The sequence below is a fragment of the Lolium perenne genome, chromosome 4 (genome assembly GCF_019359855.2).
Source record: "Lolium perenne isolate Kyuss_39 chromosome 4, Kyuss_2.0, whole genome shotgun sequence".
NCBI classification, from domain to species: Eukaryota; Viridiplantae; Streptophyta; class Magnoliopsida; order Poales; family Poaceae; genus Lolium; species Lolium perenne.
The window spans coordinates 58,560,975-58,583,538 of record NC_067247.2 but is presented as its reverse complement, the minus strand read 5'-3'; the positions used below and the strand labels follow the sequence as shown (position 1 = coordinate 58,583,538).

The window sequence follows — 22,564 nt, the reverse complement described above, 5'->3', positions numbered from 1 at the left end:
GGGTTGGGTCAAAGAAAACATCGTGGAAGGCTGACAAATCTACAGGAACATGTTGATCCGATCAAAACTGGACATCTTCAATCATACCCACCGGATCGTGAAATGTAAACGACTATTATCCCAAGAACAAGAAAACGATTATTATCTCAAGAACAAGAGATGCGTGCGGGGCATGTCCCAGATTTAAGACCGCCGCCAAATGTCACCAAAGAAGACACATGTATCTGTTCGTCACATATAAATAGACACCACATTGATCTCTGGCGAGATTATTTATAGGACCATCCCACCACTTGTTGGAGCAGAAGCGTCGAGTGTCCTCGTAACTTTGGAGCAGGTCCCATTAGAGCGGGCCCGTCTTATTCCAACGTAGAATACTACCGCTGCCCCACCGTCCTCGTGAAGACAACCTAACATACATAAAGTAGCACGACCCCATAGTGAAGACCACGCATCCCCAGAGACCACAACACAATGGCCTCTAGATATGGGGCATAGACGACAACACGAAGGCACCTCTCTGAAGCGCACCCAAGAATTCTTGGTGGCTATTGAGAAGGGAGGGGAGTCTAGAGAAGTGAGTTGTGAAAATATTGTACGGCATTTTAATCTCTGTCGTCTGTTTGGTATGGAGTGGGTATTGGTGTGAGAATTTAAAGTATACGCTTATTCTCTTATCTTGTTTTCATGGGAGATTAGATAAAATGTGGTAAATAAGTTGATAGAGGTTAAGATATGTCTGTAGAAGATTTCCGTTGCAAATTCCCGCACCTATCAATGGTATTAACATGTAAATGTAAGAACTCCTAAATTTCCATTCTCTCTACCTAATTACCTCCAGCAAACATGTTGTTAGTGTATTTTGCAAGTTCGTAAGATCACCACCGTTCTATGTAAGGAACTAACGATAACTTATGTGTAGAATTACATTTTGTTAGGTATTTTTTTTTATAAACTGGGGTAAAAATAACTTTTTTTTTTACAAGACTCCCCGATCTTTATTAAGCAAAGTTGGTGATTACATCAATGTTCAAGCCCTCTGGTGGTGCTAGGAGCCACACATATCTACCTACTGGCAAGGAAGAAGAAAACCTTGCTAACCTATGAGCCTCTCCATTCGATTCCCTCCTCTCGTGAACAAAAGAGGTATTGGATCTCACTCGAGTTCTCTCTCTAATCTCCTTAATGATACTACCAAAGCGACCCATGTTTCCTTCACTCAAGCCTTTTATAACTTCAAGGCAATCTGAAGCCACATGTATTGAGCCTAGCAAAAGATCATCTGCTGCGTCCAGTGCCTCCCTGCACGCTAACGCCTCCAGGGTCCCCGGGTGAGAAATCCCCGCATACACTGTCGCCGTAGCTCCCAGGTAGACGCCATCCCGCGACCTGCATACCGCGGCCACCGCCCCCTTCTTTTCAGACTTTGCAACCGCTGCATCAACATTAATCTTGTCTTGCCCTGCCGGTGGTGCAATCCACTTGGGCTGAGGTGCCCTCGCGGTTGCTCTCCTTCCTCTAACCATGGCACCAGCCATGGAGCTTGGCGCCTCGCGCGTGGCCTCCAAATCCAACAAGAAACGGTTTACAAAAGCAACTGTTGCCATTGGACTTTGGTAAATCTCCTCGAAGATGACTTTCCTCTTCGCATGCCAAATCGCCCACATGGTAACTAGCATACGTATAAGATCATCCTTCTTCATCGAATCCATCATCGCAAACAACCATAGCTTAGCATCTGGTTCGGTCGATAAGAAGACATGGTCGGTAATGTCCACCTCCGTTAGGGCCCAAACACACCTCGCAAGGTTGCACTCGAGCAAGGAGTGCCGCCATGAATCAACCTGGCAGCATATGGAGCAGGCCGCTGTCGGCGCCATGTTCCTCCTCTGCCGCACATCTCCCGTAGGCAACGATTGTTTAGCCAATCTCCAGAGAAAGACTCGTATTTTGGAGGGTACAGAGACTTTCCAGAGTTTAGTCCATGCTTCCTCCTCTTCCTTTGCTCCAGAGGAGGCTGCTCGTCCATCCAACCAATCCTCTCGGGCACGTTTCATCGATACAAGAGCTCTGTAACAGGAGCGAACCGAGAACATCCCCGTACGCTCGAAATGCCATGCCCAAAAATCGTTCTGGACTCGATGGCTTAGCGGAATTCCTTGGATAATTTCTGAATCCATCGGTAGGAAAAATTCTTCCAACTTTTGACCATTCCATGTCGCTGATGAGTGATTGATATAGTCGCTCACCATCTTCGGCGCCTCAGTCTTCCGAGGAGCAAAGGGGCGAAGTCGCTCATCTCTCGGGATCCAATTCTGAGTCCACGCCTCAGTCGTCCGTCCATCACCGATCCGCCTGATCAGACCCACATTCAGCGCATCCCTACCCTCCAGAATAGATCGCCATATCTGCGAGGGTTGGGAGCCCAGTTCGGCTGCAAGGAGATCACAATTCAGAAAATATGCCGCCTTCAGCACCCTCGCACTTAGCGAGTATGGAACTTGGATTATCCTCCACGCCTGCCTCGCAAGGAGCGCCAGGTTGAACAATTCTATGTCTCTGAAGCCTAATCCGCCCGCATGCTTCGGCTGGGTCATTTGCTCCCACGAAACCCAATTAGTTTTCCGTTGTCCATTCTTACTTCCCCACCAGAACTTCCGCAACATCGAATTGATGTGCTCGCAGAGCCCCCTGGGTAGTTTAAAACATGACATAGAGAAAGTCGGCACCGCCTGAGCCACCGATTTTATAAGAATCTCCTTTCCACCCATAGAGAGTAGAAGTTCAAGCCAGCCAAGAACCTTCTTCCATACCTTATCACGTAAGTATTTGAACGCAGCATTCTTCGAGCTCCCCACGTCCGAGGGCAACCCCAAATATTTCTCCTGAAGTGTCTCTCTCTGCACATTCAGTTCTTCTTTTATACCATCCTTTAGTGCCCCTGGACAGCCCTTGCTAAAGAACACCGAGGACTTGTCCATATTGATTCGCTGACCTGAAGCGTTGCAATATTTGCTCAACACGCCCATGGTCTCAATTGCACCTTCCCTAGTTGCCCTGAGAAACAGCAGGCTATCATCAGCAAAGAGTAAGTGATTGATCGCCGGGGCTGACGATGCCACTCTTAACCCTGCAAGCGCTGACAATTGATCTCGATCTTTGAGGAGGCACGAAAGGCCCTCTGCTGCCAACAAGAACAAATAAGGTGAAATAGTATCCCCCTGTCGAATCCCCCTTGTGGGGTAAAACTCCTCCTGCGGTGCCCCATTAAACAGGACCGAGAAGGATACCGTCGTAACAAGTCGCATTATTAAAGCAACCCACATCTCGCTGAAGCCCAGCTTCAGCATGATTGCCTTGAGATAGCTCCATTCCACTCTATCATAGGCCTTCCGCATGTCCAGCTTTAGAGCACAAAACCGATTCTTCTTTGCTTTATTGCGCTTCATAAAGTGCAAACACTCATAAGCTGTAATAATGTTGTCTGTAATCAATCTGCCCGGAACAAAAGCAGACTGCTCCTCTGAAATGATCTCTGGGAGTATTTTCTTCAATCTATTCGCCGCCACCTTGGATGCGATTTTGTAGATCACATTACACAAGCTAATGCGGCGAAACTGGCCAAGCTCTTTGGGGCTTGTAATTTTTGGAATCATGACAATGAAAGTTTTATTCACCACATCTGGGCTCTCCTCACCTGCCAAGACACGTATCACTGCCTTTGTAACTTCCTCCCCACACAGATCCCAATGTTTTTGAAAGAAATAGGCCGGAAAACCATTCGGTCCTGGGCTTTTGTTGGGTACATCTCATACAAAGCTGCTTTCACCTCCTCTGCTTGGAACGGAGCATCCAGCATAGTATTCATCTCCACCGTTACCTTAGAGGGAACTGTTCTAAAAACTTCATTCATTTCTTGCACACCCTCCGACGTGTACAAGTTCTTATAAAACAGGGTCGCCATATTGCCAAGCTCCGGCTCCCGCGACTCCATTGAGCCATCCTCCTTCACCAGCTCGGTTACTTTGTTTTTTCGCCGACGTTGGCTCGCCCGAAGATGGAAAAAACGGGTATTTTTATCACCAGCAGCCAACCACTGTACTCTCGACCGCTGCCTCCACATCACTTCCTCTTGTTCAAGTAGCGTTGTCAACTGTGTTGTAACATCGTGCTCTCGTGGGCTAGGCTCCATACGGTTAGGGTCCCGTCGCAAGACTCCTAGCTCTCTCTGAAGCTGCCGAATCTGAGCTTGTACATTCCCGAAAGAATTCTTGCCCCATGACGCCAAATCACCAGACAAAAGCGTGAGCTTCCTTTGTAATTCCTCCATTGTTCCGCATTTCTCGTTCCCATTCCACTGCTGCAAAAGCGTGGCTGCGAACTCCTTGTGACTCTCCCATGCCACCTCATACCGAAACGGGCTATTCTGTCGCCGATTTGATCTCTCCTCAGGAGACCGGCGCAGTAAAATCGGCAGATGATCGGAAGTCGCGAAAACCTCCAAATGTTGCACTTCAGCTGCCGGGAAATGGGCACACCATCCTGGTGATGCTAGGGCACGATCAAGACGCGTCCGGCAAAAGGAGCCCCCTGACACCTTCTTCTCAAAAGTCCAAGCCACTCCTCTGTAGCCAAGATCACATAGGCCGCACACATCCACCATTTCTCGAAAACCAGCCATTTGGCTGTAACTCCTCTCGCTAGCTCCCACATGCTCTGATCGATGTAGCACTTCATTGAAGTCACCAATACATAGCCACGGTAGGTCATTAGCAGAACGTATAAACTTTAACATGTCCCACGTCTTATGACGCTCCTGAACTTGTGCTTCTCCATAAATCGCCGTCAAACGCCACGGTTCTTGCCCCTGCTCCGTAACAATAGTGTCAATATGATACTGCGAGTAGGGTAAAACTTCAATCTTTATTTCATTATTCCAGAAAAGGCCTAGACCACCACTTCGACCTAAACTACTAACAGCAAAACAATTATGGAAACCTAAAGAACGGGATAAACCCTCCACTCTTTTCTTGGGCAGCTGAGTCTCCAGGATGCACGAAATCGAGGGGGAGTAACGCTTCGTCAGATCACGAAGCTCACGAACTGTCGCGTCCCCGCCAGCAGCGCGACAGTTCAGGCTTAACACACTCATTGCACCGGGCGGTCCTCCACCCCGGAGGCCGCCGAAGAGTTTTCTGGGTTGTTCTTCTTTACTCCTACATGCTTTTTGGGACGCTTCAGCTCCCTGGAGGACGGCGGCGGGGGAGGAGTGCCCTCCCTACTAGCATAGTTCTTCCCCGCCTTCTCATCAGCGAAATCCAGTTGTTTCTTCGCCGCACTTTCCTGCTCCGTTACTATCACTCCCGGCTCTTTCCACTAGAGCATCAGAACCTCATTGACAACCTTGGCTCCTTCCCCAGCCTCCTTCGTCGGGCTTTCCAAGCGTGCCACAGCTGAAGTTCTCTTGCGAGTCTCATAGGACCCGTCTCCACGCCCTCTTCCACCTTGAGGGCTACGCCCCCTCCACGGCCGGCACGTCCAGCACCCCGGCCGGACATATTTCCTTTTTCTCGCGGCCCGTCGCTCCCCACTGGGCGACCAGAGGATCTCCCATACAGCTGCGATCTGTTCCAGGGTGTATCGGCTAAGAGCCACTTCCCAAACACCACCTTCTCCGGTGTATGTTCGCCTGTACCACATTCTTCCTGCACATGTCCAAGCAGGCCACACACCCCGCAGAAGCGCGGTATCTTCTCGTATTTAACTCTCATGATAACCGGCGCTCCTCCTTCTGGCTTAAGAGAAACAAAGCGCGTTAGACATCGCCTTACATCGAGCCAAACCCGCACCCTCACATAATCTCCAGAGTCTTGCCCAGGTCCATTCATATCAACCTGCACCACATCGCCAATATTCCCAGCCAAATCTGTGATCAGCTTCTTCTGACGGTACAACTCTGGGATGTCGTGGATGCGAACCCATGCATGGATCCTATTAAGTTCCACTGCCGCTGCGCTACAACTTCCATCAAACTTCTCAATCAGCAGGCCGTAATCCCGGAAGATCCAAGGACCCTGCTCCGTGATCCGCTTCCAGTCTCCAAGGCAGCTTGCCTGAACCAGGAATCTATTCTCCTCCACGTCCCTGAAATTCACCTCCTGTGCCGGCGCCCATGCAAACCGCAGCGTCTGCTTCAGAGATGCAGCACTAAACGGCTTCGCCGTCAACACGCGTATCACTGCCATCCACTTCTTCTCCTCCTTCAAACTCTCCACCTCGCTTTTTGCTACGAACAGACCCTCAATGTCCTCCCCTCGCAGGTTGAGACTACGTAGCAGTTCATCCAGCGATGGTTCTTTGCCAGCGTCGTACCCTGTCTCGCTCGGTCCTCCTCCAACTTTTTCCGCCGCCATGATCCGATCTCCAAACCTGGCCCAAAACCGCAGACCACTACCAAGGCCGGGAAGCCGAACCAGGTCGGCCCCTTGGTCAGCCCGAGTAGGGAACGCGCAGGGAAGGAGGTAGATCGGCTAATGGCCAGAAACTGACTTCCCTCTCGCCGGAGATCGTGAGATCGCCGGAGCGGTAGGAGCAAACCCTAATCGCCTGAGAGCGCGTTAGGTACGTCCGCCAGCTGATGACCTGAGATGTTAATTGTTATCTTGGGGTAAAAATAACTGCATTCATATGTCGCGGGCTCTCGGCTCAAATCAAATTTCCATAAGACTGCCCGTATGCTACGGTCCATTCCCGAAGGTCTTGTTACTGGCCCACAAAACCCGACCCATTCAGGCACAAAATCTGAAGGCTTCAGATTTCAGAAGCTCGGATATTTAAATTCTAAAATAAAATAAAAAAGAATCTCAGATAAAAAAGGAAGCTCAGATATTCCGTGTGATTTCCGACGACGAGTGGAATAGAATTCGTTCCCCCAGGAAAAATAATCCCAAAACGTGTGCAATTCGTGCGGAGCATAAAAACCCAAAGAAAGAGTAGTCGGCGTCGGGCCCCACGGACCCCATCCTCTTTATCGGCGACTCCGCCGCGCAACGACCCCCTCTCCAGTCCCGGCGGCAGTCCTGCACGTTACGCTCACCCGCCCGCCAGCCACCATCGCACCAATCCCCCGACGCCATCCGGAACCCTACCGCCGTTGACCAGCCTCCCACCATGGACAGCCTGGTCTCCCTCTCCCGCCGCCGGCGCCGCTGGATCCTCCTCGCCGCGCTGGGCACGGCGTCCGCCTACGGCGCGTACAAGATCTACCACCTCCCGTCCGTCGCCGCGCGCCGCCGCCGCCTCGCCCGCCTCGCCGCGGCCCTCGCGGCCTTCCTCGACGCCGCCGCGTCCTCCGCCGACGCCGCCGCCCTCGTCTCCTCCGACCTCGCCGCCTTCGTCCGCTCCGACGCCGACCAGCTCCCCCGCAGCGTCGCGCAGCTCGCCAAGCTCGCCGCCTCCCGCGAGGTCTCCTCCACCGTCTCCGCGCTCTCCCAGGCCGTCGCGGCGGGGGTCCTCCGCGGGGTCGGCTCCACCTCCGACCCTGGCTCGCCCGACAAAATTGCCCTCGCCGATCGCCTCGTCGACAAGCTCTTCTCCGAATCCGGCGAGCGCCTCATGTCCGCCGTCGCCGGGAGCTTCGCGCGCCAGCTCGTCATCGGGTTCTACTCCGCCCCTGCGTCTCCTCCAGCGGAGACCTCCTCGCCGCCGGATTGGGTCAACGTGGTCGCCACCGGGAAGGGCCAGAAAGCGATTAGCAGCTGGCTCGAGGTCCTCGTCGGCACCGCCGTGGGGGTCTTCATCGAGAAGACCATCCACATCAACACCTACCAGCAGCTCTTCGAAGGGCTCACCAATCCAGCCCACGACGCCAAGGTCAGGGAATTGCTCGTATCGGTGTGCAACGGGGCGGTGGAGACCGTGGTGAAGACCTCTCACCAAGTCATATCCAACGCCAACGCCAAACTGTATGAAAAGGGCAATGGCAATGGCAGTGACAGTGGCAGTAGTGGAGGTGGCGAAGGCTGGGTGGACACGGTCTCGACCACCTTGGCGGTGCCGAGCAACAGGAAGCTTGTGCTTGATGTTACCGGGAGGGTCACGTTTGAGACGGTGAGGTCGTTTCTCGAGTTTGTGCTGTGGAAGCTGCACGACGGGGCCAGGAAGAGCGGGGACACTATGTTTGACAGCGGGCTGCGCGCCATGAGGTATATGAGCGATAAGTCCATGCTTGTCGCCACTATCTGCATATCACTCTGCTTGCATGTGTTGAATGGATCTCGACTCTTGGTTACGGCTTGAACGGGCAGGCAACAGAATGGGGGGATTTTTTTGGCTTGTATCACGCTGTTGATGTATGATTGTAGGTAAAAGAATTACTGAAAATGTATATTAAAAAAACCAAAAAAAAAAGAGCTGAAGGGAGGTGACCTGGTTGCAAGATTTTATCGTGCCATGTGTTTATGGCTGTTATTCATGGCTGTAGTGCGAGTGGTTGATTGTTGTTGTGCCTTTGGTAATTGCGGGATTATTTGGATGGAAATGTGTTGTATTGGAATTTGTACCACTGTGGCATTTTTTATCAACATGAAATTGCTGGTATCATCAATGTCATAAGATTTTCTGGTTGGTCCACCAAATCGACTTGTATTGGTATCACTCTCTTTGTCTGTGATGTCTTGTCTTCATTTAATTTTCTTTTCCACATATTTTGTTATCTATGATGTTAAAGATAGTTTCTTGGCAAAGTTATGCTCAAAGGAGGTAACTTGGTTGCAAGGTTTTATTGTGCCATATGCTTGTGGCTGTTATTCAAGTCTAGTAGGAGTGCTTGATTTGTTGTGACCTTTGAAAACTGTATTTGCGGGTTTGTTTGCTATAGAGAGTGTTGTATGTGAATTTGTATATCATCAATATGACATTGTTGCTCATATCATCAATAAGATTTTCTGGTTGGTCCACCGAATTGTGTGGCTTTTATCGCCCTTCGGCAGCTTTTGTTGTCTATGATGTCAATACATAACTCAACTTCCTCATGTTGACATTGGATCTGTGACTGTCTTACTTTTGGTTCAAACGTTTTTAATAAGCTTAAGTGCTTAGCACTAGTGCTATAGAGGTTTGGAATGACAATTTATCTCCATAAGTTCCTACAATTCATACATGGAACCCAACGTGTCATGTATTGAATTATCAGTACTCTAGTAATGGTGATGCATTGTTCCAAAGAAGTGCACCTAAAATATAAGAGACTAATGTATTGATGCTCAGTTCATTTTATTTCACAACTTCACATGATACATCTGTGGAAACTTTTTTGACATCCTAGTGTTAGATTCAGCTGCTACTTTTAGTACAACTGCATATGGTTTCTCTTCTGTTTTGAACGGTTCCTTTTGGATTTGGCTTCATGGTCAAAAAATAAATGAAGAAAAGAAACTGTGCAATATCCATCGAGGTTTGTGGCCCTTCACGCATTACTCCATGTTTCTGTGTGGCAAAGTACAGGATTTCAGACACAAGAACTACAGAATTTGCATCAATGTTTTTTGTTCATTTCCTTACTGATTCTGCCATTTGGTAAATCATGATCTGTGGGGGGGGGGCCAAAATTTTCCACTGTACGGCTTGTACATTTTTTTCTTCACTCATTGCTGCTCATATCATCAATAAGATTTTCTGGTTGGTCCACCGAATTGTCTGGCTTTTATCGCCCTTCGGCAGCTTTTGTTGTCTACGATGTCAATACATAACTTAACTTCCTCATGTTAACATTCGATCTGTGAATGTCTTACTTTTGGTTCAAAGGTATTTAGTAAGCTTAACACTAGTGCTTTAGAGGTTTGGAATGCCAATTTATCTCCATAAGTTCCTAGAATTCGTACATGGAACGCTAGCCTACGTGTCATGTATTGAATTATCAGTACTCTAGTAATGGTGATGCATTGTTCCAAAGAAGTGCACCCAAAATATAAAAGACTAATGTATTGACGGTCAGTTCATTTTAGTTCACAACTTCACATGATACAGCTGTGTAAACAGTTTTTGACATACTGGTGTTAGATTCAGCTGCTACTTTTAGTACAACTGCATATGGTTTCTCTTCTGTTTTGAACGGTTCCTTTTGGATTTGGCTTCATGGTCAAAAAATAAATGAAGAAAAGAAACTGTTCAATATCCATCAAGGTTTTTGGCCCTTCGCGCATTACTCCATGTTTCTGTGTAGCAAAGTACAGTATTTCAGACACAAGAACTACATACTTTGCATCAGTGTTTTTCGCTCATTTCCTTACTGACTCTGCCATTTGGTAAATGTTGTGTTTGGTGTATGAAAATAGCACCTGATGTGGGAGTTAATTTTGTGCCCCTTGCAATGAGTGAGTTTTCAACAAGTTTCTGCAAAACCTGACAATTTTACTTCACAATTCTAATTAATATCTGGAGTATTTTTGAGGTTCAAGAACTGTGTAATTCTGTTTGCTCTATGGTTATTCTGCCTAAATAATAAACTTTCAGAGCGGCCAGATAATTAACCATGTCATTGTGCTGCAGAAGTTGGATATATTGGCCTGGGGCATTTGCTCTCAGAAGTTGTTGCAGAGCTGCTGTTTTGTTGAAAATGTTATTGACTTTGAGTGTGCCAGGTTTCCAGCAATTCTGCTACTGTAAAACATGGTTACTGCTTGCTAGCCTGATCCTTATCCTGCTGTGCCAGTATGTGCTGTTATCTCATGATTTCCCTCAACGGTTTTGCTGGTATTTGCTCTTCCAGTTTTTGTTTCAGATCTTTGCTGGTACTGTGCAATAAATTTTTTCCAGATCGTAGCGCTCGAAAGTTGTCTGTTAAGTCTGTTTTGCCTTGGGCTCAACGAGTGAGGTATTGAGCACTTGTCCTTGTCTACTACTTTCTTGGCTAGTTGGATGATATCTGGTGATCAGTTACTTGTTGCTTTGTTGCATCTAGCCCTTATTAATGTTGCATAACTTACGTTTCGTTCATGTTGATTACTCATTGTACGGAGTAGCTACAGTACTATCTATTTAAGACTTATCATCTTCTCTGTCAACCAAGTGCCCATCTAGCTAGTTAAGACTTATCATCTTCCTTGGGCTCAGCGAGTGAGTAGTTAGTTACACGGTGCTTGGTGCACCGCCCTAGCTAGTTCTTGAGCTACTATACACGTTTGTTCAGTGCTTAGTAGTTACACTACTGAAAGATAAGGCCTAATTAAAGGGATAGAGATTTGGTGCACATGGACACCAGTGATCTCGTTTTTTAAAAAATTAAAAATAATAGTTTTGAGTTGTAAAAAATTCTGGAAAAAAGTCCACACATAGTCAATGATGTATCCCACAAACGGGAAAAATAAATAAATTTCAAATACTTAATATTTTGAGCTACACAAAAATGACAAAATTGTAGATCTGAGTAGTCATTTTCAAATCTTCCAAACATATCAGAATTTGTCATTTTTATCCAGGTCAAAATAAAAAGAATTTCGGATTGGGGATTTTCCATGATTGTGGGATGTATCAATGGTAATGTACAGAATTATTTTCATGATTTTTTATAGCTTGAAAAAATACTTTTCATTTTTTTAACTAAGCGAGAGCACTGGAGCTCGTGTGCTAAAAGCACTTTTCGCTAATAAATGGGCGCTTGGTTCTAGCATACTACTACATCCTATCTCTTTCTTGAACGCAGCATACATGAATCCTTACACAGTATCTTTTTTTTAGCTTCGAATACTCAATTCCATTACGGCACAACATAGTTGTTGGCCACCAGAGACATTACATTACGTGGGATTTTCATAGGCTAGAACACCAGGCAATCATGGATGCACACAACACCGGGTGACTTCTTTTGGGCTTATAGAGCAGTTTCTAGGTGGCAAACCGCTGAAGCCCAAAAGATCAGCCCAATTTCTGCCCAGCTTCCTCCCACCGTAAAGCCCATTTTCTGTACGTAGCCAGAAACTGGTCTCGACCAGTTTCTACCAGTTTCCCGAGCTTCTCCAGCCCGAATCGAATCGCTCGACCCCCACGCCCAGCCCCGCATCGCTCGACCCCCACCTCCCCGCATCGCTCGACCCCCACCTCCCATGGCGAAAGTTTGACCCCGACCTAGGGTTCCGCCCGCGCCGCCGCGCCGCCGCTCCCCGACCGCTGACCCCGCCGTCGTCACCGCAGCTCCGGCAGGGCAGCCGCGCCGCCGGCCCCCGCCGCATCCCTCCTTTTCTCGCCCCGCAACGGCCGGTTCTCCATCTGCAGCAAGGACGCGGCGACGATCTCTCTGCTCCGCTCCCGCCGGCCGACCGTCGACGCGTTTCTCCACCAGCGGTGATCTTCCCCACCGACGCCAACCTACAGCTCATCCAGTTCGAGCTCGCCCCAACCTCCGCTCCATCGATGTCGTCCTCACAGCCACCGGTACTAGCTCCTTCCAATGTTTGTTCTTGTTAATTTGACATTGTGCTAGTCATTGATCTTGTACTGGTAATGCCCGCTGTGCTAGATGATTCTACTAGTAATGCCCGATCTCTCTGCTCCGTCATTTGTTCTAGTAATGCCCACTGTGCTAGATGATTCTACTAGTAATGCCCACTGTGCTATTCATTTGTTCCTTGTATGATTCTGGTAGTATGGTTCCTTGTATGCGCACTATACTAGTAATTTGACTTTGTGCTATGTATTTGTATGACAACCGGTATATGATATCTGTGAGCATTTTGGTATAAAAATGTGTGGATAATGAGTGATGTTGTCATGCATATTACTTCTATAAATGTTGAAAGAATACCCGCTCAACCAGGCCACTTCAAGGGGGCAAATTCATCTGGTGCGTCCATTTCAACCGTACAGTAAAATCTGATGCCCACTTTTGACTGCAACCGTCGGATGCGGTAACTTTTTTCTCACTCGCTGCTTCTCTTGGTAGGTCACTGACGGCTGGGCCCAAGAGTGTGCGGGACCAGCAACCAGAGTCAGCAACACTGCTCGTTTCAAGTCGCTCAGATAGCACATCTCGGTGAAAACCTAGAACGAGCCAATCCACTCCTGAGCCCCGTAATCCCCTCCACTTCCAGCCTCCTCCTCTCCTCCCCGAGCCGCCGCCGCCGTCGTGCCTCCCCCCTCGCCCCTCGTCCCTCCTCCTCCGAGACCCCGAGCCGCCGTTGCGCCTCTCTCCCTCGACCTACCGAGCGCCGGAGGTGGAGGAGCAGCGAGGGGCGGCGCTGGGACGGAGGTGAGACCAGGAGCTAGAGGCGTGGCTGCAGGGAGGAGGGAAGAGGCGCCGTCCGTCGCTCCGCTGCGCCGGCGTGCGGCGAGATCAAGAAGGAGGGCGGATGGTTGCGGCGACCGGAGGCGCTGGGCGCGGCCGGAGACGGGCCGACGCGGGGCGGATCCGCGGCGGCGACGACCGGAGGTGGCGGTGGCGGCGGCGACCGGAGGCGCCGGCGCGGCCAGAGACGGGCCGGCGCTGGGCCCATCCGCCCCCGCCACAACCCGAGGCGACGAGGACAAAGATACAGGTCGGTGCATCTTCCTCGCTTTTCTCTCGCCACCAAGGGGGTGCTGCAGGCGGGCGTGCAGGGCGAGCTGTGGCGCCTGAGCGACGGCGCTGGGAAGGTGGCCGGCATGATCGGGTGGCTGCCGGAGAAGGCCGTCAAGTTCGTGGACAACCACGACACCGGGTCGACGCAGGGGCTGTGGCCGATCCCGGCCGACAAGGTCATGCAGGGCTACGCCTACATCCTCACACACCCAGGGCTCCCCTGCATCGTAAGCATCATCTCTCCCTTTACATAAGGCTCTCTCAGGTCTTCACCCAGACATTCTTGTGACGTGTGTGCGTATGCAATGCAGTTCTACGACCACATGTTTTCTCATTTTTGTTTATGCAGATTTATCCAAACCATTGCAACACTTGTGAGGAGTAAAATGGACATTTTCCTTGTAAATATGAAGTTTGTTCATCTCTACTCACTATTAATGCATGATAAAAAGAGATATCCAGTACATTGTGATAAACAAAACATAGATCAAAGTTGTATCAGATGCTGGGAACTGCAGTAGACTTTTATCATATTATTATGAATGTCTGCCATTTTATCATAGTTTCATGTAGAGTCACAACACAGCATTACAGCCTGGACCTAGAATTTAGATGTTTATTTTCCAAAGTTATTCAGAAATTGTGTAGCTAAAATGTATCAAGCAGACATGTTCTTCAAAAATGTTGACCTTATCTTGCGAGTTGGCCTAGCAATCCCCGAAACGTTTGATAGTTCTGCTTCCAATTCTTTTTTCTGCAAACAGGAAAAGTGATTATACTGTTGGCTTGTAATATAAATTATCAATAAAAACATTGCACTGGTACAAATAATCCCACCATTGTATCTCTCATTTTCTCGAACAAAATTGACTTAACAGGCTCCTTGCCAATCCATCGACAAAGTTCAAGCGTCAAACCCTTGGAAGAAGCCCGAACGTTCTGATCTGGATGATCAAATAGCTCAGGAAGCATCTTTAGAATCTTTTTGGGTGGTACAACCTTAGCTCCGAATTCACTGGTAGGAAAAAAGTAGTTAACAGAGGTCAAAAAAACGTGTTCTAACAAGAAACCAAATTACCAGCTAGGAACTTACCTAAGTGCTTGAAACATAACATCAATAGCAGGTACAACAGCTTTTGCCACTTTATTCTTCACAGCTTTCCCCATAGATTCCTGGTGGCAGTTTGAAAAAGTTAGCATGCTATCAATTGTAAGTACAAAAGGGAACATATGGTGGTACAAAGTACAATGAGATCACAAAAATTGATTGGTTGAGTAAGCGACAGAAAAAGAATACGGTATTAGATAAAGGCTGGTCATCAATGCCTTGTGGCAAGATATGATGCAATCACCAGAATAAATCCTTTTATTATAAATGCTAAGATAAATCAACAAGCTCATGAAAATACTTGAGCGCTCAAGCAAGATACTTGCAATTGCAAATAAATGATGGGATACCAAATGAAGGTTCTCGTATTAACAACTGGAATCTAATCCGTGCTATGTATATATGCTAAATAGGTGTACCAAGAAGTACTCCCTCATGTCTCGAAAGATATGACGGAGTGATATCTGTGCAGCCGACCGATGTTCTGAAACTTTGATCATTTAGAGGCTAGGGAGGATTGATCTATGTAGGCCATGTGATTTGGTTTCTCTACACCGGCAAGGTCTTCAAAAGTATTAGTTACAGTCAACCATGATGTGATGTGACTGCTATTGGGAATTAGTTTTGTCTATAGCAAGGATAACATAATAAGCTTGAAGTTAGTTATGTCATGCAGATGTATATTGCTAAAAACACTATTCAGATTATTGTGCATGTGTGATGGAGTAAATGAAAAAGGCAGCCTTGCAGTGTAGTTGGTCGTTTCACTACTGAAATTAGTCTTGAACATAATGATGAAGGTCTTTGAACTGAAATTCTGTTAAGCTGTTTTCACATGTCTACATTTTAAGATAGCTGCATAAATGTTATTGTGTGCTGGTAAATTTTCTTTAGGTGAAAATAACAGGCTAAGAAAATTCTGTTATTGAATATATTCCTAAATGCATCGTGCGCTCCTTTGCTTTATTTTCATTCTCCCATGAAGGCCTGCACAACTTGCTTATTTAACTGTTATTTTGGTGATAGAGAATGATGCCCTGCCTCTGTTACTCAAGTTTTGAGGTTTATGTTTAATCTCTTCTATAACTCTTTCCTCCTATTTCACCCTGGCCGTCAGATGCGATTGTTTCTTTTTCACCTGCTGGTTGTCGAGATGGGCCAGTGACTTAATTGACTGCTGCTACTGTATTTTACAATTGAAATTCCTTTTTCTAGCTCTAATTGCCTGCTCCCGCTGGATTTAACACACACAGGTGAATTAGTTTCTCCTCCTGGCTAATGTGTTACATGTCTTAGTTCTTGATGTATCTGTATGGTTTCTTGCCTGGCCTCAGAAGATCCACTTACAAGGTGGTTTCCTACTTTTTATTCAAATCACACTGTTGTTGATTTTCTTGACATATCTTATTATTCTTGCCTTCCATAAGTGCATCCATCGTGTTTAATTTAAGATATTCCTTTCTTCCCCCCTTTCATGTTAGTTACTTCTTTTTACACAATATCTATGCCAGTTTGACTTATGAATAATCACATCAGTTCTTTGGATCTGGTGGACTTGAATAATTAGCTCTCACCTTTAGATTGAGAATATCCAGTATAGAGGATTAGTTTCATGGTTTCAAAATCTAAGATTGACGGATCTGCTCTTAATATTAATGCTTAGATGCACCAGTGAATTCAGTTTCTTTCCGTGCTCTTAATATTCAGGTGTTTAGCTATGAAAGATGATGATTCTGGAGCTATTTCCTTTCTACACTTCCTGTCTTGTTTACTTGGAGCTGTTTTACCGTGTTTTGGATCTATTTCTGATGCCTACCTTGCGTTGTGTTTATGTTTGACTTTACCCACCCTTATTATTTATCGTGCCTACTCTAGAGCCCGTTGCAGCACCAAATCTCTTTTGTGAAAAAAGTGCAGAAGTGATACTGAATTTTCCTTTCTACTATAACGTTTTACATGTTTCTGGTTATATCATTTTGGCAACACTAATAGGATTATCACGTAAATACTTCCAGGTTTTACATGAATAGGCTATATATTGACGAATTGCCTATCCTAGGATCACTTATGAGATATTCATGTATTTATGAAGAGATAAACTTTGTGTTTTCGCACCTATTTTCTAGAAAACAATTATTTTAATATACTTTAGTGGTGGAAGCATCATTTTTTCCTTGCTGGACATTATATTGCTTGTAAGTTACAGATAATTTTCTGCTCTTGAGAAATTTTATGATGTCGGCACCTGCTGAGTGCCTTCTTCTGCTGGCAGGGATGTGCCCTCTTCTCCATATCTCCATGATGGCTCAAAGCACGCCACCATGACCAGATTGTTTCTCCACAACAACAAGCTAGACAGATAATTCTTTAGCCCCGTTGGCTCTGGTTTTAATTTCCTTGGTATGGTTGGCTCTGGTTTTAAGCTCTCCAAAGGTATGGTCTCCAGTGGTGAGGTGAATGCTTATGAATTGCGATTTTTTGTTTTTTGGTTGCATTTTCCTTACTGGTCGCCCTTTAGCGCAGACAGTTTTCCAGATCGTGCCCTTTGTTTACTTGAGATGATCCCTTTCAGTCTATCCTATTTTAATTAAAAAGCTCAATAACACTAGGACCTTCGAAATTTCAATAGTCAGTTGAGGCATTATAGTCTAGGTTTATATAGTTTGTAATTTTCTGCTATACTGAATTCATAAGTATGCAGATTCAGTGGCTGACCTACTAGCTATTAGCAGAATTTTTGGCATGTGCAGAGTTGTTCCAGTAACATGTAGCTAGGTTTGCATGAACTAACTTCCATGTTCTTATATTGATATGTTGGGACAGTTCCTTGATGATATTATGATTTTATGTATTTAAGGTGTCCAATTCCAAAGCATTCACTTAATTTAGCCTCTTTAAAGAGGCCTGGAGCTTGCTTGCTTTTGGTATCTCCAGTTCACATCTGCAATGAAGTAGTTGAGAAAGTTGCATACATTTTTTTATTTCCCCTGAGATCGTGCCTTGCAATTACTGGATTAAGATAATGATCGATGACTATTTATATAGTCATTATCCCATCATGTGTTGACACTTAACATCTCATCTAAATTTTTTGACACTTAACATCGAAAGGTTGATTTTCCTCTTTGGCAGTTCAATGGTCTTATCTAAGCTCCTTAACAGGGATAAGTTATTTCTAACTTCATATTTCTATTTCCTTTTTCATGCCAAGTCATACCAATTCTGGTATCTTTGTTGAACTCTGAATTTGGAGCAAGCTGACACTATTGTCGATACTGACTGATGTTCCATCTGCTTTCAGTTTCATGAGATGATGCGCAATGAAAAAAAACTTTGCAGTATCTGCAGCACTTAAGAATCATGCTATTATGGTGCTTCACCTCCGCCTTCCCTCTATATGTTTGTATCCATTTTTGCGAGCATGGCCGCTTACTCTGATTTACGAATGGGCATGGATGCATGGGAAGCTGCTTTCAGTCTGTAGAAAACTCGTGTTACTCAAGGATGGGGATATAATTGAAGTGAGGTTTTCTCCACATATTACACGAAATAATTTACAAGTTGGCTACTACCTCCTGAGTTTGTACATAATGAGAGTGTGTGGTAGTAACTTGTGCTGTAAGTATGAGTTTTGATGCAATAAATTTAAGTTTGGATCAAATACTTGCATCTCCTGAGTTTGTACAATGTTATTATACCTTCTGTAATATACCTTCGCTAAATTGCTGTAGAATGTAATACAAATTCCACCACTTAGGTACTATAATATACTTATGGTTCTTACAATACTGTCTCGCTACTGCCTTCATGCCGGGACGCAACGGGTCATCTAATCAAGTTTCTTTTGTTGTGAATGACACTACCGTATTTGGGGCACCAAGCATGTTAAGCCCAAATTGGTCATGTGACCGATCAATGAAGTAATGTTAGTTGTAAGATTGAATCGCTGAGCACGTTGGTTCCCTATCACCCATGTTATGTAATATAGCGGTACAAACTGGATCGCGCTTGAGTTATGTACAATGTATCACCTCCGTGAGACTATTCTATTTTGTTTTGTACTATGTATCAGCTCCGTGAGACTATTCTATTTTGTTTTGTTTTTCTAGCTACGTGTATGCTTCATATCGGTTTCATAATGGCTGATTGTGTTTGCCGAGGTTCTTAATAATCGTGGAGCTATATTGTATATGCCAATACATGATTTTAATAACTTACTTTCACCAGCAAAGATAAATAGTATTATAATATAGTATTACACATGGTTTCAATATTGTGTCGCTTTCGCGTGTGCGCCGGGGCGCACCGGGTCATCTAGTAGATGGAAAAGGCAAAACACGTGAAAGCTACTTGGGATGCTGTTGCTCACCGTGTATTTCTTGATGTGTGCATCGAGGAAGTGAATGCCAATAATCGCCCCGTGCAAGTTTTGAATGCACTTGGTTAAAAAAATTTGGTTGAAAATTTTAACAAGCGCACAAAGAGAAATTATGATCGCAAGCAAATGAAAAATAGGTGGGAAACTCTCAAAAAAGATTACACAGTTTGGAAGGGATTGATCCAACATGCATCCGGTCTAGGAAGAGATCCAATCACTCACAGCATTGATGCTAGTGATGATTGGTGGGCACATGAGATACAGGTACTGATGTTTTTATATGCTTCTATACGGTTGTGATCTTGCTATGATGTACTGATGTTTTGATATGTGCAGATGTGTCCAGAGGCAGCCAAGTTTCGGATAGCCCCATTGCAAGACGAGGAGGACATGAGGATAATTTTTGACAAAAATGCTGTAACCAATGTGACAGCTAGAGTGCCTCCATCATCTCAAGATCGAGCTTCTCAGTCGAGGATGAACATTGACGAAGTTGAAGGCTCAGGGTGTGAGGGTGAAGATGATGCTCTTGTTACACCTTTGCGTGGTGCACGTGGTACGAAGAGAGGATGCCCTTACTCACCTAGCCCCGCAGCAGCACCAAGATTGAGAACTGGCAGTGGCAGTGCTTCGAGGTTGGACCGTGTCATTGATTTAATTGAAAATAAAGAGAAGGAGAAGGAGAAGAGTAGGAACTCTGTGACATCTCCTGGTCCTGCTAGTGATCCTGTGAGGGAGGAGATTAGGAGAATGGTAGCCTTAATAGTTGAAGACGGAGCAAAGCCTGGGAGTGATGACTATTTCTATGCCACACAACTTTTCCTCATAAAGGAATACCGTGATGTATTCACTTGTTTAGAAGAGGAGGTGGAGCCTGCTGTTAGGCTTGATTGGATCAGGAGGACCTGGGCACAAAAGAACAAGGCGTAGTATGTTGCTGCTATGAATTTGAATTGTTGTCACTCTATGTCATTTGAATTTGTATTGTTGTCACTCTATGTCATTTGAATTTGTATTGTTGTCACTCTATTTGTACCAGTACATGTGAACCTATGTCGCTGATTTATATTGGCATGAATTTGTACCAGTACATGTGAACCTATGTCGCTGATTTATATTGGCATCAATTTGTACCAGTACATGTGAACATATGTCGCTGATTTATATTGGCATAAATTTGTACCAGTACATGTGAATGATGATTCTGATTTGATTTTGTTGCTGATTTGATTTTGTCTACTTACAGATGGAGTCTGGCAATGATGATTCTGATGATGATATGGATTTGTATTATCTTCTTGCGGCTTGTACTGCAGAAGAGTGTGAGAAGGCACCCTATGCACCCAGAACATTGCCTTTGATGACAGGGATACAATATGTCGAAGAGAGGATGAAGAATCCGAAGAAATTCTACAAGTGTTTTAGAATGAGGAGGTCAGTTTTCACAATGCTACATGATACTCTTGTTGCTAGCTATGGTCTGGAGTCAACTTCTCAGATGTCCAGTAAAGAATCACTTGCTCTCTTCCTGTACATGTTGGGGGCTCCTGGGTCGAATAGTCAAGCTGCGGACCGGTTTGAGCGTAGTGTTTCTACTGTTAGCAAAAAGTTTCATCATGTGCTAGATTGTGTAGACCGTATGGCGGGTGATTATATTACACCTAATGATCCCACTTTCACCCAAGTACATGATAAATTGAAACAACCAAGATTTTGGCCCCATTTCAAAGATGCCATTGGAGCGATAGATGGAACACATATTCCTGTCCAAGTTGCTGAGAAGGACAAGATAAAATACACTAACAGAAAAGGTTTTACAAGTCAGAATGTCCTTGCAATATGCGATTTTGACATGAGGTTCACATTTGCTGTTCCTGGATGGCCTGGGTCTGTTCATGATACCCGTGTATGGACTGATGCTCGGCCAAGGTTCCACAATTATCCGCACCCTCCTCATGGTAATCCTTTTGTACATGTAGTTACTACTCATAAATATCATAGTGTACTTCTGATATTTTTTCTACTTGTAGGAAAATACTATCTTGTTGATTCTGGATACCCAAACAGAACCGGTTATCTTGCTCCTTTCAAAGAGCAGCGGTATCATGTTCCAGATTTCCAAGGTGCGCCTCCGCAAAACATGCAAGAGAAATTCAACCATCTTCATTCGTCTCTACGAAATGCCATTGAAAGAGCATTTGGCGTTCTAAAGTTGAAGTGGCGCATTCTGCTTTCTATACCACATTACCACGACCCTCTGACACAAACAAAGATCATCACTGCATGCATGTGTTTGCATAACTTCATCCGAGATAGCAAGCTATATGACGACCATTTTGACAGGATGGAGAGAAGCTCATATATCTACGAGGATAGCGCGTCTTTTTCAAGTGGACATGCTTCTTCTTCATCTGATGGCGTCATGGGTGCCCTACGACAAAGCATTGCTGAAAGTTTGGTTGCTTGAGTGGTTATTATTGTAGTTTCGGATCCACTAAGACATTTATTTATTTTATTTCGCATGTACTAAACTATGACACCATGATTTTATTATCATCCGACTTTTCATAATTTTCTTGATTCAATTCTAGCTCATTATCTACTAAAAAGCAACAAATATATGATATCATCACTTATTTAAAGCACATATCAAATCTTGGGGCTTTATAGACATTTTACAACTCAACACAACAAATAAGCTATAATTCCAGAAGCCCAAAAGAATAGGCGTAACTAGCTTCTGCTTCTAGCCACCACAGTTTCTGCCCACCGAAACACAGAAGCCGGCTTATGCATAAGCATAAGCCCAAAAGAAGTCACCCTAAAGCAGCCAGCTTATCAGCTGGTCTGTTACAAGCCCTCGGGCAGTACTCAATACAAAAAATCAGAATACCTGCAAAAAGAAATCACAAAAATCAGAAAATGCCAGCCGAAGCAGAAACCATGTCTTCAGGATCAAGGGTCACAGCCGAGAGAAATCATATGCTGTGGACTCCATTGCATGCTTAAGCGCAATACAGTAAGTAGACAAGATCACCCTCTCTATTCCAATGTGTTCAGCGACACGGATGACATGAATCAATTCCAAAACCTCAGACTGTAAGACCGGCTCACCAGATTTGTCACGGCCGATAGCTCCCCAGCCCCATGATTTGTATCATCGAAGAAAGCACCGTTCAAGTCGATTTTAATCACATCAGGCAGGAGTTGTGTCTGGTGCAGCACCCCGTTATTGCCTCGTCCTTGCCTGGTCCTCAGAGTGGCGTACTTTAATCTTGAACTTAACTAAAATTCTTCTGGAGTGAGGCGGCGTTCTCGATGGTTCACCTTTTCCCTCCTGCCACCAGCACCACGGGATGGCAATCACTTGCATACGCACCTCCGAAGGGAGTGCCAAAACGTGCTTCAGAATGTCCTTCAGCGAAGGGCATGCACAAAACTGTTGATGAATCTCCTCCAGATCAAGAGCGCGCCAACATGGTTTCATTTCTTTGCACCTGAGAAAAAGATGGCCACCATCTTCGAA

The 22,564-nt window shown here is 45.6% G+C and overlaps 2 protein-coding genes and 1 long non-coding RNA gene across 3 annotated transcripts; 1 reads left to right on the top strand and 2 right to left on the bottom strand.

Annotated features, from left to right (window-relative positions):
- Positions 1-5,384: 5,384 nt before the first annotated feature.
- On the bottom strand, positions 5,385-6,413 carry LOC139838965 (uncharacterized). The gene has a single exon (XM_071828981.1). The coding sequence runs from the start codon at positions 6,411-6,413 to the stop codon at positions 5,385-5,387; it is 1,029 nt and encodes a 342-aa protein (XP_071685082.1).
- Positions 6,414-7,062: 649 nt separating this feature from the next.
- Positions 7,063-8,613, top strand: LOC127292646 (protein PHLOEM PROTEIN 2-LIKE A10). The gene has a single exon (XM_051322090.2). The coding sequence runs from the start codon at positions 7,171-7,173 to the stop codon at positions 8,296-8,298; it is 1,128 nt and encodes a 375-aa protein (XP_051178050.1). The 5' UTR covers positions 7,063-7,170; the 3' UTR covers positions 8,299-8,613.
- Positions 8,614-13,677: 5,064 nt separating this feature from the next.
- Positions 13,678-15,088, bottom strand: LOC127292644 (uncharacterized). Its single transcript, XR_011744343.1, has 3 exons — positions 14,646-15,088; positions 14,390-14,567; positions 13,678-14,306 (listed from the first exon to the last, which is right to left on the bottom strand). It is a non-coding gene; the product is annotated as an uncharacterized lncRNA (long non-coding RNA).
- Between the last annotated feature and the right edge of the window lie 7,476 nt (positions 15,089-22,564).

What these genes read in the sequence shown, in the direction of transcription:
- LOC139838965 (XM_071828981.1), bottom strand. Translation starts at nt 6,413, where the DNA reads ATGGCGGCGGAAAAAGTTGGAGGAGGACCGAGCGAGACAGGGTACGAC.
- LOC127292646 (XM_051322090.2), top strand. Translation starts at nt 7,171, where the DNA reads ATGGACAGCCTGGTCTCCCTCTCCCGCCGCCGGCGCCGCTGGATCCTC.